Source organism: Alosa alosa, chromosome 1 (genome assembly GCF_017589495.1).
Source record: "Alosa alosa isolate M-15738 ecotype Scorff River chromosome 1, AALO_Geno_1.1, whole genome shotgun sequence".
In the NCBI taxonomy this organism is placed as follows: Eukaryota; Metazoa; Chordata; class Actinopteri; order Clupeiformes; family Clupeidae; genus Alosa; species Alosa alosa.
The window spans coordinates 44,240,911-44,258,915 of record NC_063189.1 but is presented as its reverse complement, the minus strand read 5'-3'; the positions used below and the strand labels follow the sequence as shown (position 1 = coordinate 44,258,915).

The 18,005-nt window shown below is 49.3% G+C and overlaps 1 protein-coding gene across 11 annotated transcripts in view; it reads left to right on the top strand.

Annotated features, from left to right (window-relative positions):
• The window catches only part of rnf220a (ring finger protein 220a), a 135,970-nt gene that overhangs the window by 105,412 nt on the left and 12,553 nt on the right, over nucleotides 1-18,005 (top strand). For 4 of the 11 annotated variants that reach the window (XM_048255946.1, XM_048255931.1, XM_048255939.1 and 1 more), the window contains 7 exons: nucleotides 4,118-4,163; nucleotides 7,091-7,186; nucleotides 9,240-9,282; nucleotides 11,687-11,808; nucleotides 12,617-12,749; nucleotides 17,106-17,202; nucleotides 17,888-17,974. In XM_048255946.1, the coding sequence (XP_048111903.1) occupies nucleotides 4,118-4,163; nucleotides 7,091-7,186; nucleotides 9,240-9,282; nucleotides 11,687-11,808; nucleotides 12,617-12,749; nucleotides 17,106-17,202; nucleotides 17,888-17,974 (624 nt within the window). Of the gene's footprint in view, nucleotides 1-4,117; nucleotides 4,164-7,090; nucleotides 7,187-8,828; nucleotides 9,081-9,239; nucleotides 9,283-10,289; nucleotides 10,395-11,686; nucleotides 11,809-12,616; nucleotides 12,750-17,105; nucleotides 17,203-17,887; nucleotides 17,975-18,005 lie in introns of those variants that run through there. The other 7 variants (XM_048255906.1, XM_048255922.1, XM_048255882.1 and 4 more) reach the window with 4 other exon arrangements.

The window sequence follows — 18,005 nt, the reverse complement described above, 5'->3', positions numbered from 1 at the left end:
TTCACGTACACACACACACACACACACACACACACACACACACACACACACACACACACACACACACACACACATACACGCACACACATACACACACCAAAGCCAAAGGCGTGCACAGATCATTGGAAGTGACATGGCGAATTTGTGGCAATTTGTAGTAAATCTCCCTTTAATGATACCGTTTCATTTTGCACCAAATCAGACTTGAGTGCATGTAAAATGGAGGAGGCTATTTAAGATGTAGCATTAGGCCGATGTCGGAGTGGATGTGTGTGAGTGAGGGTGAGATTGGGACTGCCAGCTCTCTTTCTCTCTCTCTCTCTCTCTCTCTCTCTCTCCTCTCTCCTCCTCCCTAGTGGCCACACTGCTCTCCCTCTCTCTCTCTCCTCTCTCTTGTCGTTTGCTTCTGCTTCGCTCCTCATGTATGGAAATGGAAATCCATCATGCCCTTTACACATCCGCTTGCTCCAAGGGGCACAGCAATCTACATATCCCCCCCAGCCCCCCCAGCCCCTCCACGTAATCAATTTGCCTCCAACGGAGCGAGGGAGAGCTGGGTGGCAAACGACACGAAAAGCAATCTTTATCTGGCGCTTACAACCCCCCACCAGTCCTCTGCTATTTATTCCATTTTTTTCCTCCCTTGCTCCCTCTCTCTCCCTCTCACTTTCTCTCTCTCTCTCTCTCTCTCTCTCTCCTCTCTCTCTCTCTCTCTCTCTCTCTCTCGCTCTGTGACACACACACACACACACACACACACACACACACACACACACACTGCTCTCTCTCCTCCCTTTCCTTTCATCTCTTGCTGTCACACCTTTGGTAATGATGGAGCGGGAGAGTTAGAGAGACAGTGGAAAAGAGCTTTTGAGGAGAACTGGTAATGAATGTCATGATGAGGCTCTGCTCACGATAATAGTTCTCCTCAATCTACACATGGCATGTAGTGTCAGTGTAGTCCTCTCTCAGGTCATCTGGGCACAGTGCTTGGCATGGCATGCTTACACGTCAGGAACGGCTTGTTGTCACAGGGCAGAAAATCCTGTCAAAGGATCCTGCTCTCCTCTCTCCCTATTTTGTCCAAACATGTCTCCTCTTTCCTGGACATCGGTACCTGTGTCAAACAGGGATCTTTAGTACTGTCCCTTTTATTTACCTTCCTTTTGAGGCTCACACACTTTCTCTTCTTGCTTTGTTGCATCTTTCCAAACCGCTTCCTGTGGTGTGACAAAGCCTTTTTGTTGCTGAGGTGCAGTCGCTTCAGTATTCCTCCAGACGGCTACACACGTGCGACAGCCAGCAAACAAACTCCTGCCGCCACTTCACTCCTGCCCCTCATTTATCCATCCATCTTTTCATCTCTGTCTCTCTCTCTCTCTCTCTACTCAGCCCCCTCCATCCTCCCCTCCCCTCCTGTCTCTGTCACCTTGCTGTCACGTTGACACCTGGGCCTCGGCACTGGGGCGCCTTGTTTTCCTCACCACTGACAAGGTGCCTGTCTCCCCCTAACAAGTCACAACAGCTCCCATTGTTCCGCTAGAGATGGGTGGATAATTAGAGAACGGTCGAATAAAGGCCTGAAGAGATTCACATGTTTACAGATCAAAAAGAAAAGAAAATAAGACCACACCCTTGTGTGGCTGTATGGTGACCTCCACCATTGCACTGCACTGTTCTCTGGGCGTTACCTTTGTCCCTCTGAGCTGCATGCTGATTGGCTAATGGCTGCTAACAGGAAGCATTATTCCCCTGGGGGACTGAAGGCGGGCGGCCATAGCTTGCTTGTGGGGTTGGGGTTGGGGTAGTGACTAAGGCCGACGAGATATGTGGTGGCCCGCCGGCGGATTTATGATGCTGGGGGAGTGCGTTTATTATCTCACAAACAGCCTTGCCGCCTCCGATGGGGCAATTTATCCCCTCTCAAGGCCCGGCCCTGATTTGTGTTGTCTCTTTCTCTTGCTTTCTCTCACTCGCACTCGTTTACGCCCTCACTCACTCTCCATCGCGTCCACTCTCGTGCGCTATCTCTCCGTCCTCTCCTGGACGCCCAAATCAATCATGCTGACTGCGGGAGGAGGGGGTGGGGACGGGGGCCCTATTACCTGAGTGGAGGGGTGGGGCTCGCTGTTGAACCCACCCTCACCTGTCATCCATTACTTTTGGGAGGGGGTCTATCTCTTCCTGCATCATCCGCTGGCTGCCAACGCGCCCAGTAGACTACACATAACAGACAGACACAGATGTTTGTGCCAGCCCCTGTTTTTATCTCCTGCCATGTTTTACCATCATCCTCCCCTCCTGTTTCTGAGGGATCTGACAGGGCTTCTCAGTGCCTCACCCTCTCCTAGAAGTTCTCTAAAATCTACAGATGACCTGTGCCGTGGCCGAGCATGGTCAGAACATTCCCGACTAGTTGCTCTGCCCGTCCTCATCCTCGCTTCACCCTGCTCACACACTCGGAATAAAAGGACATGGAACGGTGCTGGGGAATAAGAGCCCAGGCAGATTTGATTGGGTTTCTGCATGTTGCCAGGTCCATCTCCTGCGTGTAGGGCGGTGAGCACTGGACGCAGAGTGAACATGACAAGAGTGGATGCTCCTACTGTCACTGCCAGCAGCACACTCATCATCACCAACACTCATGTACCACACGGCCCAGCAGCGTCCAGACAATGATGGGGACACAGAAAGAGAGAGGGGGCGGGGCACTGAGAGAGATAGATTGAGAAAAAGATGGAGCGAGTTAGATGGATAGAAGGATAGAAAGAGAGTGACATCTACCCATACAGGCAGAGAAAGAAAAAGGATGACTGAAAAACTAGGTTTGAAGAGGAAGATTGCATACATGCATATGTGTGTGCGTGTGTGTGTTAGTATGCCAAACACACACACACACACACACACACACACACACACACACACACACACACACACACTGGCAGAAGGGAGGAGAAAGGGGTGTGTGGGATTAATGTTTCCGAGAGAGATCTAATTTGATATGTCTCTCCTTGTTGTTGGTAGATGCTTTAGCAGGCACGTTTAATATTTTCTGGCCACTAATCAGTCATTGTCAATCTGCCACGTCGACGAGACTTTGATTCAATGTAGCCCCCACCCTGGCCAGACTCAAGAGAGAGTACACCCCCTCGCACCACACACACACACACACACACACACACACACACACACACACACACACACACACACACACTACCATGCTATTCCTCCTTCTCTGGCTCTCCTCTTCCCTCTCCGCCTCTTTAATACAATGTTTACAAGCCTGCGCATTGTCTTCAACATATTTCAAAGTCCTAAGTGCCCGAGGCGTTTCACTGACAAATCAAATAACAGCAAAATAATTTATTTCCCTCTGCTGTTGCCTAACTGCATGGGAGAAGGGAGGAGGCAGAGAGAGGGAGAGAGAGAGAGAGAGAGAGACAGAAAAGAAAGGGGGCAAGACAGAGTGCATCCATGAGAATGATTGCTTCAATAAAAAAATTATATCCCAAATCTGCTTAGCAGTCGTACTTTTGGACAGTAATTGTTTCAAATACAGCATGGCCTGGGGGTGCCTGGATTGAGTGGCATAGGGGAGGCAGGGAGGAGAGAGGGTCAGTGCATGTCCACACGATTAAAACTGTGATTTGTGCTGCTTTGTTAGCTTGTCGCTTCTGTGCTCAGTCAGATGTCGCCCAATTCCAGACAGCGGCTGATGCCGTTGAGGAAAAACGTGTCTGGCACAGAACAAAGAAATGCAATGAACGAAAGAGAGAGAGAGAGAGAGAGAGAGAGAGAGAGAAGATGACTGGAGGAGAGTCAGTGACAGAATGAAGAGAGTGAGAGAAATAAAAAAAAAGAAAGAAAGAAAGGGATAGAGAGATAGAGAAAGAGGGAGAGAGAGAGAGAGAGACCTTGAAATGGCAAACATCAAAGAGTAAGTCCTTCATGTTCATCTGAAACGGCCACACTGAGGCACTTGGTGACACGCTGGTCAGAATAACGAACACCTCAGTGCCAAGCATCCTCTAACTTCTCAGCTCACACAGCGGCCCTTTTGAACTCGTCCTCTGTCCCTCATTTTAAATCTTCCTTTGTCTCCCTCTTCTCCTTTCAGTAAGAACCCACAACACAAGGACAACGCCACACCGGGCACGCCCAAGGTAAGCTGACCATCCTTCCGCCATTTTGGAGCCATCAAACTGAATCAAATGTTTTAGCGCTGCTTTAATGGGAAGGCAAAGGGGCATTGTCTCATTAGGGGAGGGAAGGAAGGAAGCTATGGCTTTAACTTGACTGACACATGAGTGTCTGAATTAAAAACTCGCTCAAAATGGTACTTTATTTCCTTCTGTAACTCACTTTGCTGAAAAACGACACGATGAAATGCTTCCTGCTGGAGTCCATTTCACAGGGCAGGGGTGGGGGGTGGGGGGAGGTTTGATCGTGAGAGGCTACGCAGTGCCACTGTGTGCGGTTTCATCTTCTGCTCCAATCTAATTAGCCAGAAGCAGCGGCCATTCTCCCCCCGTGTCACACGCCAGGGCCAGTTCTCAGTCTCTGGGGCCTCTTCATGTGAAGAGCTGGAATGCAGAAAACTTTTAGGGAGTATCAGTCACAGAACTGTACCTCCAACTGTAATAAAATGGACATGAATGAATCGAATCTTCAAAACTGTAAGGTTCTGCCGAGGATCAAAGCGAGCCCAAAATCTTAAAATTGACAGAGAATGACAGACATAGACTGGTATCAGTCTAAGCTCTTGATTTGCAGTATGACATTTACCTGAAAGATGTGATATTAGATATGTATCTCTTACCCAGGTGAGCTGTAGCTTTAGTGCAGAGCAGCGCTGTGGGCTACGGAGCCATTCCTCAACCAGGAAGTTAGAGTAATGATTCACTCACAAGAGAGAAGTGCTGAGGGCATGTGGAAAGAAAGCTGGCATTTTAGCTGGCATAACACCAAGTATGCAGATGGCATTGGCACAGAGGAGGAGATTGATGCCCCCGTGTCCGTTAAAAAGTGTGACTCACTGGTGACATGTGCCCATTTTAGCGGAGTGATTTTTTTTTTGTCTCGCACCAAATGGCACCCCCTTAAAATTCAGTGAGCTCTTCTGTAGCCCCCCTGTCTCTGCTGTCTTCCCTGATGACATGCTTCAGGTTAACGTGACAACCACGGAACACTGAACACAGCACGGCAAGCACTCAACAGAGCGGGTATTTTTAGGGAGAGAGGCCTACTCAGCTCATTATTCCAAGCATGCAGGGGAGACCAGTGCATGTGATTATAGCAAGCCCTCTATCTCATTTGGGGAAACAGGAAGTACTCAGAGGAATGGCTGGGGAGGGGAAGGATAGAGAGAAAGAGAGAGAAAGACAAGGAAATGAAGAGGGAGAGATAGATGGAAAGAGAGAGAGAGAGAGATGGAGAGAAAGAGAGAGACAGAGACAGAGAGAGTGAATGGGCCTAGGTGAGGTAGCCAGTCATCTCAGACGTGACTGAGCATTCCACTGCCGGCGTTTAGTATTCCGACCGAACGTGTGGATAATGAAGAGTTGTCGGGATCACGGCGGGCCCCTGCCGCCGCGACGCCCTCAGCAGCGCCACTCGCATCCGGACGGCTGTGCCGCTTCTAATGGGGATTAACCCAGCCCGCCCTCAGCCTGTTAGCAACGCCGTCTTCGCCGCCTATTGCCATGGCGACTCCATGCCAGCCGGCGTGACTCTTAATCCGCCGAGGTCAGAGGGCAGCGGGTGCCCGCGCCAGCATTTCCACGCCGGCCGTGGCTCTTGCACTTCTGCCGAGGTGGCATGGAACGGCAGTCGTCACGCGCCATGACTTAGAGAAGCGCTACGCGCAAAAACAGGAATTAAGAGTTTCTCTCATCAACTGCCCTGATTCTGTATTGGACAAGTGTGAGTGTTACAAAGCCCCTAGCATTGCGCGCACACACACACATACACACACACACACACACACACACACACACACACACACACACACACACACACACACACACACACACACACACACACACATGCACACACACACACAGTAATAATCAGTTATTATAATACGCCATATATCATGGGCCAACAAGACATAAAAACAGCTTGATTCCTCAAGCAATTTCATTCTCTAAACAGACTTGGCAACACAGACAGACACAACACACACACACCACACACAACACACACACACACACACACACACAACACACACAGACACACACACACACACACACACACACACACACACACACACACACACACACACAGACCACACAGTGGTCCCAAAGCACCAAAACACTGTGAGCGCACAAATAAATAGTTCCCTGACCTTGCAATTCAAAAGCATAAGAAGCCATGCATAATGTCTTATTTACTGTCCCTGCTGAGAGGGTCTGCCATTTTTCACATATTAATATTAGATTACAGTTGTCAGCCACCACAGCCCCTGCCCCTACTCTCTCTTTGATTAATTGGAGCAGATTGTAAATACAAATATTTTATAGCAGCCTCATAAAAAGCTGCACAGAGATCAAGACTCCCAGTAAAGTAAGCAGTATTTCCCCCCTTCCCCCTCCATCCCTAATTCATTTCAGAAATTAAGTCAATTACGTTTTCCCAGGGACAGGCCCGTAATGTCCTTTGAGGCACACAGGCAGGTTTATGGATGACCAGCGTGTCTAGTTCTGCTGCCTGCTGTCCTTTCGCCCCCCTTAACTCTGACACTGGCTCCTTTTGCTCATATACGCAGCTCATAAGCACGCTAACCTCGGTGCTTATGTCGCGTCAGCCATAAGATCAGACACAATCTATAGCATCACGTATGGGCTGAGGTCATGATAATGATTCACTGTCAACTCTCTGGGCCTAAGTATTGACCATAGTGTCCTCCTATGCTTCCAGGCTATCCTTTTTCATAGACTTATATTCCAGGTTTAAGTTTATGCAGTGAAAGTGCTGAAGTTAAATGAAATTAGTATGTATTTAAGTGCATGCCTGAGTTACTTTTGGTGCACAGCTAGCTTCCGTGAGCAGTGCACTCACCTACTGGCGTCTTAACCTTTTCTCTCTACAGTCGCTCCTATTGTCCGTGCACATCAAACGCGAGGGCGAGTCTCCTGTCGTGTCCCCACTCTCATCGGACGACGCTCACCACTCCGACAGATACCAGGTGAGACAGGACAGGGCCACTGCTGGACAGAGAAAAAAACCTGACTGACACAGAAGGACCAAAGGACACGTGTGAAACAGACAAAGAGTACAAATTGTATAAACAGACACAAGCACATTAAGATCCCAAGATTAAATAGGTTTTACTGAAAATGGCTTTGTCCATCAGCCTTGCTGTGTATGTGTGATGCATATCACCTAAATGACAGTGTGACTGTGAGTGAGAGCATCAGATAGAACTGTGTGTGCACCTGTGTGTGACTGTGTGTGTGTGTGTGTGCGTGTGTGTGTGTGTGTGTGTGTGTGTGTGTGTGTGTTTGTTCAGCCCATCTCCCTTCTCCATCTCTTCCTGGCTGGGTGTACAGGCTGGATGTGTTAATACAGGCTCCCCTCATCTTCAGCATCAGCCCCCCCCCACATCTCCAGCCCAGATTTACCCAGGCCGGGGCGCGTATGTCCCGCTCTGATATGTAATCATCCATAGTTTAACCCCGGGCTAATCTCACCCGCGCCCCTGAGCCCAGGATATCATCTCCGGGGCTCAGTGTCCTTGACAGTGTGCCTCCCCTTCCTGCTGGATGTCCATGGCGACAGGGCCGTGTTCCACTTCCTCCTCCTCCAATCTGTAGCCAGATTGATCTTTTTCTTCAGGGGGGAAAAAAGTCTCGAGTCGACAATGAAGCAAAAAATGGATGTTTGAATTGGTGCTGAAGTGATGCTATGGCAGGAGCGCCCGATGCCAGAAATCTTGATTCATTTAAGTGTATTAAGTTCAACTCAATAGCCAAAAAATGTTCGTTAAACACAGCTTTTAAAGGCAGCACTTTAGGCAAAAGTCCTCATTAACATCGGCGCATTAAAGGTTTTCCTACAAATGATTAAGTCAATGATACATTCTCCCCCACAGCATCCCCGCCTTCTCCCGGCTTTATCCATCATTAGTGAATCATGCAGCATCATTAACGCAGTGTATCAGCATAACATAGGACGGATGTAAATGTGCATGACTCAAGTGTTTCTCATAAGAAGCTGTCAATGATGGATGATCTACGGGGACCTCTGGGGTGGTTTGAACTGGTGCCCATGGTGCTTGTGTCAGAAAGTGGCATCTATCGGCCTGGCAGGCCCTGCTGGAGTCAGCAGTACATACATCCTGTTTAATAGAGCTAAATGATGATGGCCAGACAGGTTAAATTAGCTCTTAAATTACTATACAGTATAAATGGAGATATCCAGGCGAGATGATAACTGTTCAGAGAACATTTGTCAGGACGTGCTGTTGATCCTGGAGGTCTGTGCAAAAGTGGAAACCACTAGAAACTGGAAACCACTAGTTTGCCTGTTATAAAATAAATTAGGCTACCATTGCTTATTGCAAGTCTGTTGCAATCTGTCTGTAATCAGTCATCTATAAATTGAAAACACCTCATTGAAATAAATGTCAATAAATGTCAATAATATATATATTACATACATACTTTGTTGATTCTAAAAAATATTTAGCCACTACTTTTTTATGTTATAGTGGTAAAACCTCAGCCTTTAGGTCTTGCAGTGTGTGCAGCAACAACGTATTGCTGCGCCCTAATGGCCAAATGTGGAACTACATAATTTTACGTCTCCTGAACTTTCACTTTGCGCGGTTGTCACGTGACCAGAATCAACATGGCGTCTACAGCGCGATGAGCCCGTACTTTGAACTGGGACTAAAATGTTCAATCCCTTTGCATCCTTCTTAAATATTTATTTAAGTCCATGTTTTAAGATTCATTGAAGCATCGCCTGGTTCATATGAGCTTCTTTAACACGTGAGTTTGGCGACTTTTGGAGCTTTTTTTAATGAGTGGAACAATCTTGTAATGGAAGAGGAGATACAGACCAATGGGAAACGAGAAGTAGGTTTTTGTTTACAGTCAGGCTGGAGGCTGTGGATTGCATTTGACAATCCAATATAATCCAGAAGTACATCTCTAATATATTGCTAATAATCGTAATACATGCAACACATACTAACTCCTGCATATTTTCTGTGTTTCCTTTTTCCCTGCTCACAGACATTTTTACGGGTTCGGGCAAACAGACAAACACGATTGAATGGTATGTATACATTGCTGTTGTTCTTGAACAATTCCTCCTCTCCCAGTAGTATTAGTGAGCAGTGGACTTGTGTTTGATAGGGTTTTAACTGATAGAAGGGGGGGAATCCTATTATTCAGTAACAACCCATTTATTTACTTACCCTACCCTAGCCTAGCATGTTTCATATTAATCAATACACCTGTTGTTACACAAACACCACATGCATCCTCAAATATGTGGATTCATTTTTATTTATTTAAAATGTATTTAATTTATTTTTATTTTATTATTCATATTAATTCAGTCGGCCTGTCAAAAAGTACCTGTATTAATAGTTGCAGGCTAAGCATACTATTTCTCATGCATTCCGTCTGAACTGCTGGGGTCATGCCTGTCCTGTTTTTTGGGATCATAACATCACACACTGATGATTATCCACTTTGGACCCCTAGACATTGAAAACTTCTTTGCTGCAGTGTAGTGCATTATGTTGGCCCAGTGGTATTTCATCTGTGCTCATCTGAGGATGGCAGAGTGGAGACACAGGGGGCTGGTCTTGGATGCTCCATCTCCCATGTTTAATCACTGAGACGTTTGGGGGTCTGAGTGTAACCTAGGACACGCTTAAAGTAGAGCTGGTTATGGCAATGCTGTCCTTGATGTAGGGATAGGGATGCAGCCGTCTCTGGCCTAGAGGGAAAGTGAGGTCGGGTCTTTGTGAGGCTTGACTGAAGCTGTGGACTTCACACATCTCACTGTGGATAAGCCTGACCCTCATCAGTTGGCTCTCACTGCCGACTGTAATTTTGCCCAAAGCAGTGCTGGTCATTGCACTGTCTGCAAATGGCAGTCTATGCCTATTCAGTCAGTCATACCTAGAAGTAATCACTCCTTGATTTTAAACTCGTGCTCTTTAAATAGTAAGAACATGGTGAAGTCCCTCTCTGTTTGCCATGCCCTTTTGTCTGTGGCGCCTGCATGAGCAGAGGATCTCTTTAACCCTTGACTTCTTGATATGTCAACAGTCGATGTCCACTGCTGGTGCAGGCGCTCAGGCAAGGAATGTGTCAAAAGCCCCCCAAACCCAGTGCCCAGCGGTGTGCCCCTAGCCCCTTGCTGCCTACGCCACGGTAAGAGTCCCCCCTCCCCTCTACGCCTCCACTTCTGTCTGGCCATAGATTGTAGTTTGGTGCCCTCCATCAGGCAGTGGACCTTGTGATGGGAGCGGGGTGTGCAGGCTTTGTTTGAACCCCACGGCCCTCGGGTTGTAATGTGTATTAGCGCTCGTCTGAAACCGCTGTGATCTCTGGGAGAGGGGCTGCGTGCGTGGAAAAACTCCTGCCGTGCCTAATTAATCTGCCTCCCTCTCTACCCCCTCCGTTTAACGACGCCCTCCTCCATTACCGTCACCGTTGCCTGGGAGAGATTATGAGCCGTTGTGTCCTCTCCAACCCCCCTGCCTCGTGCCCCCACCTCGCTCTCCCTCCCTCGTCAGCCAGAAGTTATGGCATATCTTCTCCCTCGCCCCAGTCCCCCTTGGCTCCTTCTCGCAATCACGGCCACCTAAAAATTAATGTCCCCGCACGCCATTTGCAGTTAAGAAAAGGCGACACAGACTTACGGCGCAATAGGCGCTGTTATGCTGTGTTAAATTTCTAATTACGTGCGTGGGGCGGGGAGGGACGACGGGCAGAGGGTGACGAGACCATGCCCATCTCAGCACCGAGGCACACGCAATGAGCGCATCCCTGAGAAACGCTGCAGCATTGTTGTGTTGGGTCCCGTTAACGGCACCCTAATACGTCAAGGTTGTAATGCCTCCTTGATGGCCATTTTGTTTTTGTTTTTTTCTTGTTACATGATACCACTGGCCAGTGTTGCTCTTATAGTTAGTCTGCCGCTGTGTCTTATGCGTGTCTTTGGTACCAGACATAGGACAAGTGCCTCGCTATGTTTGTGTAAGTAAAGCCTTAGGCAGTGGACCCAGCCCTAACTAATGAGTATCACAGAGGCAAGGATTTTTGCCATTTTATGGATGCCAGGGGCATTGAATGTTCCTTCTCAGCCAAAGCAATGTGGCGGCCCAGTGTCTCCTCTCCATGTCCTTCTCCTCATATTAACAAAGGCCGACCCCAGGCATGTCAGATGAAATCTGCCGCTTCAAAACATTAAGCCACCCCTCGGTGACACATGACATGCTGTTTGTCAACTTTGTTTTGTTCTCATTAGCTCAGATTAATTGCGAGCCAACCAAAGAGCCTAATTATTCTACCCTGGTTTCTCAAAGTCTATGTGAACTTTCAATCACTCACTTTGGATGCGTGTATGTACACTATGCATGTACATGGATGTACGTACGTACGTATGTATGTATGTATGTTGATTCAGGTCTTTTGACAGTGCTGTGTGTTGTGTGTTGCAGCGCGGATTGGGAAGATGAAGCGCCGGAAGCCTGAGGATGGACAGGTATGTCCACTGTGCAGCGCCCCGCTGGCAGGGACAGAGGAGGAGATGAGTAGGCATGTGGAGCAGTGTCTGTTTAAGGTAGCCTCCCGCTCCGACACTCACTCGCTTGCTCGCTCCTGCACCAGCCGTCATCCTGGCCCCACCTCAGTCCCACCCCCACCCCCAACCCCACACTAGCCCCTACCTCCTCTCACGCACACACCCTCTCGGTGTGCTCCTTCCCCTGGACATCAGCATCCAGCTGCTTCAGTAGGCCTTAGTGTCCTCATGCACCAGTATTAGATGCTGGGGCCGCTTTCGTTAGCACTTAGCCACTGCTAACCGACTAGCACTGCTCCTGGAGTACTATTACCCAGGCCCTATAACAAAAACCTGTAGAGATGAAGTTGAACGGCAGAGTTTTCACCTGCCTCTCATGTCCAGGGGAAGGAAGGAGTTTATGTAGCTCACTGGGATCTCTGATGAAAGGGTGCCTTCTGTTCACGTTAGTTGATTTCAGCTCCCTCTGATCCATCCAGACATATCCTCTCAGTGATGGTCATAAGGCCATTGGACATTGAATGTAATGAAAACCTATGCTTCTGCTACCGTGTGGGTCAGGTGGCAGTCTAGTTGACTTGAGTAGACACTAGTTCCTTTCTCTCTAACACCTTCATTAGTAGTAGGTGTGACTAACAGCACTGCTGCACTCCTTGGTGATGGGTTTTTCACTCCATGTGATTTAAATATTGTCAGAGAAGTGATTTGTTTTTTAGTTCAATTTCTCATTGTTGATATTTGGCTCTAGTAGAGGTTGTTGGTGTAGGACTCATGAAAGGTTTCAGGCGTAAAAGTCAGTACAGAAGGTGTCACTACGGTTGTGCTCTAACGTTTTGTTCTTCCTCAGAGGGAAGGAGTGTGCGGCCCCGAGGACGACTCCGCCGACGCCGACGGAGAGAACGGAACCCGCTTCGAGGAGTACGAGTGGTGTGGCCAGAAGAGGGTCCGAGCCACCACCCTGCTGGAGGGCGGCTTCCGAGGTACGGCCCACCGGTGCTAAACACAGCGTATTAGCCGGTTGTGACTAATGTATCCTTACAGGGAAGCTACACCAGGCATGTAACTGAAGTGTTCCGTAACTGAATCCATTTTAGATGAATGGTCTATTTTTTTCGAATGTATGCGCCGCTATCACGTCTGGTGTAGCTACTTCCATTGATTATAGTGGAAGCTAATTGTTGCCGCGGACGCTTCAGTTACGCGCCTGGTGTAGCTTCCCTGTTAGCCCTAATCAGAATAGGATGTTGACTAGAAATTTTGCTTATTGAAGGTTTGAAATATAGTGAATGCGAGCGTTGACACAGGACTCTAAATGAATACACTCGTGGTAGAATAAAACAAAGTAGAAATGTTTGCATTCTGTGAAGCATAGTTGTTATGGTTTGTCAACCCGTGAGGGACACCATTAATCTCCCTTGTGTAGTTTGCCAAATGAATCCACCATCCCACCACCCAAGAGAGAGCGATTATTTTTTTCCCCCCTCAAAACTCTTATCTTCATGCTGAGGCCTCGAACATTCGATCGCCATAAAGAGCTAATTTACAAAGCCCAGAAAAAAGGCCTGTTTTTACTGTCTCTTTCTAAGACCCGGGCCAGACAGAAAAACAAGCCCCAGATCAATTCTGGCTCGGAGCTAAACTCCGTCGGCGCAGAAACCGCCCGGCCCTTGATCTAATGAGCAGAAAGATCTCTTCTGCACTCCTGTGATGTGGCAGACAGGGAGCGCTGGAAAGGGGACACGGAGGGGGGGATGGTGCGGATGGGGGTGTTGGGGGCAGCATGCCTGGCCGGAGGGGAGGCACTTGAAAGGCCCCCAAGAAAGCTCAGAAGGTGGATTTAGGCTTGAAGTGTTCAGCTGAAGTCCTCCAGTGTTCAAACGGCCAACGCTAAGAGGAACCCCACCAGCCGAGAGAGAGAGAGAGAGAGAGAGGTTAGCTAGAAAGAAAGACCGAGAGAGAGCGAGAGAGGGAGGAGAAGAGAAGAGAAGGAGTTTAGCTGTCTTGAGAGAGAGAGAGAGGAGAAGAGAAGGAGGTTAGCTGTTGAGAGAGAGGGAGAGGGAGATCGGAGGGCATCAATGGGATAAGAGGCCTATCCTCTGTGAACTAGCCGTCTCCCTCTCCCCTCCTACCTCCCTTTGAGTACAGGGAAGAAAGCCAGGCAGGAAACACTTTCAACTGCACACGAGTGTTGGTGGGGGTGGGGGGTTGATGGATGAGGCCGAAACAATGTGAAGAGGATCAGGTTTGTGCTTGGAGGATTGGAGAAAGGGGGTGTGGGGGGTGTGTGTGTGTGTGCTTTCTGTCTATGGCTTAAGGAAGCCGCTGTGTCGATGAGAAGATTGAGATGGCAGACACAGAGAAGGGAGATCCTCCGAGAAGGAGCATGAAGATTTAGGCCAGTGGAGATGGCACAAGGGGATAAGCGCTCAGAGAGAGAAAAGAACACACACACACACACCAACACACACAGACACAAACACTCGAGGCTTCAAAGAGAGTTGGTGTTTGGTGTCTGGTCCCCCCCCCACACACACACACACAAACAGCAGGATCCCAGCACAGGGAACTGCAAATGCCACCCTGATTGGGTGAACTTTGACACCCGGCAGGAGTCTTAAGGGTGGAAGCCAGATGGGGCAGATAAGTGCTGTGCCAGCGGGGTACCAGTTGGCGGTCGGCACCCGCTGGTGCCGTTTCACATGGCACGTGGGCTTGACAGTGGCATTTGTCTCTGTGCATCTGCGCCAGACGGATGACAGCGGTGCTTAGACACATGTAAATCGCCACGCCATTGCCGGTCAGAGACGGCATGCGTAGAACAGAGGGTCGCCATGTATAATGCATGTCAAGGTTAGCATTTACGCACTCAGGTTGGAGGAGCCCCCTTTGATAATAACATCATTTACATGAGGCTGTGCCCTCACTCGCCTTGTCAGATTCTCTGGGCGTGCGTGCCTGTGCGCCACACAGACAGCAAGTATGCCGAGATGGACACATGCATATTATTCTTCAGCTCAGTGTCACTGGTAGACAGGTCACCTGTAGCCACTCTGGGCACACACACACACACACACACATATATACACACACAGGGTTATTGATCTTGTCTGGGCTGACAGAGGGAGGAGTAAGACCTTCCCCTCCCTGAGGGTGGCTGCCAGTGAGCGCGTGCAGTGGCGTGCATAATGTGACTGAAAGGCAGTTAGAGTGGCGCTGACCTTTTCAGCCCAGATTAGATTGGCCTGCCAAGACTGGTTAGCGCCAGGCACGCAGCACCGGTCACATGACCTCCCAGGTAAACCCGCCACCCCCCAAACCACATCCTGGAGAGGGGCTCATGGGATGCCAGGGGTGTGGTCTCATTCGCTCATTTTGATTTGAGGTGGCTTTTGATGGGGCTACTTTTGAGGCTCAGAGAGACTGGGGGGGATAGATGCCCCTGTGGTCACTGCCTCTGACTCTGTTCCTGGCCAGAGGACCAATCAGTGGTCTGCAGCTCCACCTCGCCTCCCCCTTGGCCCCAGCCATGCATTACTAACTGCTCGTAGGATCCATCGCCTGATCAATTGATTGGATTAACAGTGATTTTTTTTTTTTTTTTTTTTTTTTTTTGTCCCCCCCCCCCCTCCTCCTGGCCTGCCACATCTTGGCCAGGCTTGGCCACCATTAGTGGTCGGGACAATCTTATTTATTTGTGTTTTTCCCGGCCTCATGTCTCCACACCCCGTAGTGGATTAATGAAATGCTGGGAATCGTTTACAGTTTATCGCCTTTTTGACCTGGCCCGACTCCCCTCCCCCAACCACCAGGCGCCCTGTCTAGCCCTCCGTACGCCGGAAACAAACACCAGGGTAGGCCATGGTGGTGCCACACAGGTCATCGTTTAAAACACCAGGGTAGGCCATGGTGGTGCCACACAGGTCTGCTTGCCAACTCCTGTTGTGGGTGTTTTTGGTTCGCAATCTGACAGAGGTGCCCGAGCGGAGCCTGGCCAGCCTGACCCTCGAGCGGCCCATCAGGCTGGTTTAGCGTGAGGTGTTGTGGTGGGCGGGCAGCCAGCCGGCCGGCTGTCTAAGGGCTCAGGAGTGCTCGGGGCTAACGGCCAGTGAAATGGCCCTGATTTATGTGGCGCGGCTATTGAGCACATATGCCACCACAGCCACAGGGACCGAATAAAACTTAAAAGGTCCCTTTTATTTGATCACTAAAACCATCGGCGCATTGTAAAAAGGGTTAGCATTTTGTGGCGCATTTTATCTCTGCGCACAAAAGCAGGGATGCTTTTTTTGCTCTGCCTTCAGTCTGCCAAGCCCAGGAGACACACATACTGACCTACCACACACACATACACTTATATTCCCTCACACACATGCTTGACACACAGCTGTCTCACGTCAGTCTACTACATACAAGCTTAGAACAGGTGTGAAGCAGCTGCTCCATCTCTCGGTCTCTTACACACACACACACACACACACACACACACACACACACTCAGACACACACACTTGGATGGACATCCTCTCCATCCCTCACACTAAAAGGTCAAGACAGGGGAGAAACTGGTTAAACTGGCTCCCGCTACACTTAAAACCAACCTGTCAGTTTGACAGTCCACACTCGCTCACTCAGTCTCGCCACACTGTTCCATCACACCCCCCTGTTCCGTCACACCCCCACACTTCTTCCTCTGGTCCTCCTCTCCCTCTCCAGATGGGTGTAAGTGTCTAGGCTACATCCTTTCTCCTCCACTCTCTCCTCCCATTACCACTCACTCAGCCCAGCCCCCAGCCCCCAGCCCTGGGCAGGTGTGGCTTTAACGGTGGTGGTGGTGGTCAAAGCTGGGGCTTTGGTTCTAAGTGGAGCTGAAGGGGCCCAGTCAGGCGGCTCATGGAAGTTTGTCTCTCCGCTCATCACTGGGTTTATAGAGGTGCCAGTCTCCTCCTCCGGCACGCTCTGCTGAGCACACATAGAACCCACTCACCCCAGCCCAACCCCCAGCTCAACCTGCACCTCCTGCCTGACAGGCACCTGACACTGCCTCCCTCCTCTACTCTCCCCTGCCACTGATGGCTCTATACCAGACCTTGGCCATTGCCACTCCTACCGTTCGCATAACTGCCCATCGCTCCCCCTGTCGTGTCCACTTCAATCAGCTAATCAGGCCTCCTGGGCTTTAATTGGCTCGTAGGCTGGTGGCGAGGTGTATTGGATCCTGTCAGCCACTCGCTGCTTTTCCACTGTGCAGCTTTTGCTCTTCCCATGTTCTCTTTGAAACAGAACTAGGTTATGGTCTAATTTTAATTTCCTTTGTGTGCGTGTCTTGTGTTTTTCAGGAACTGGCTTTGCCGTGTGTAGCACAAAGGAGAGCCACGACAGCGACGCAGACCTGGACGTGGACGGTGACGACACACTGGAGTACGGCAAAGCACAGTATCCTTTTCCTCAAAGCAGGGCAGTGCTTGAATCTCTCATAACAGCAACGTTTCAGAGACTGTTTCAATCCACAAGCCATCAGGATAATATGCTGTCATTAACACCACACAACATTTCAAAATTAAAAAACGTCTACACATTGCATACGATTGGAATAACAACCACCCCCACACACGTCTTATTGTTTGCAGTGTCTTTACTATCTACACTGTTTACTTTGCCACTTAATTCCCTGCTGAAAAAAATAGCCTGATCAGTTTGAGGTGGTTTGCTGGTTGACCAGGTTGTTGATCAGCTTGTTTGACCACCCTATGATGGTTGACCAGCTGGTTTTGCTTGTCGTACCACCGCAAGCTGGTCATTTTAGCTGGTGTTGCTGGTCTTACATTGCTAGTTTGACTGGCCATGCCAGCTTATATTGGTCGTTCTAGCAAACCAGCATGACCATCTTACACCAACAATGTCAAGCTTGGCAGGCTGGTCACCAGCATGACCATCTTACACCGGCTGTATTCCACATGAAACTTGATAAACTTGAAACGTAGCACTAGCCTAACAACAACCTAGCCTAGCAGTAAGATGTCACTGCATTTCAGCTGTTCGGTTGTAGACGTTTAGGGTGGTTTGTCAGTGTGGCCGTAAGAAGGCCTGTGGTTGGTTGGCCTTAACCCAGCGTTCCCAGGTACACAGAAGCAGATATCATTCCGTGCTCTGGGGAGGACCACGGAGACACCAAAGAACGGGAGGCGCTGCGCGGCGCCGTGCTAAAGTGAGCCAGCACTCCGGCTAACGCAGCCATG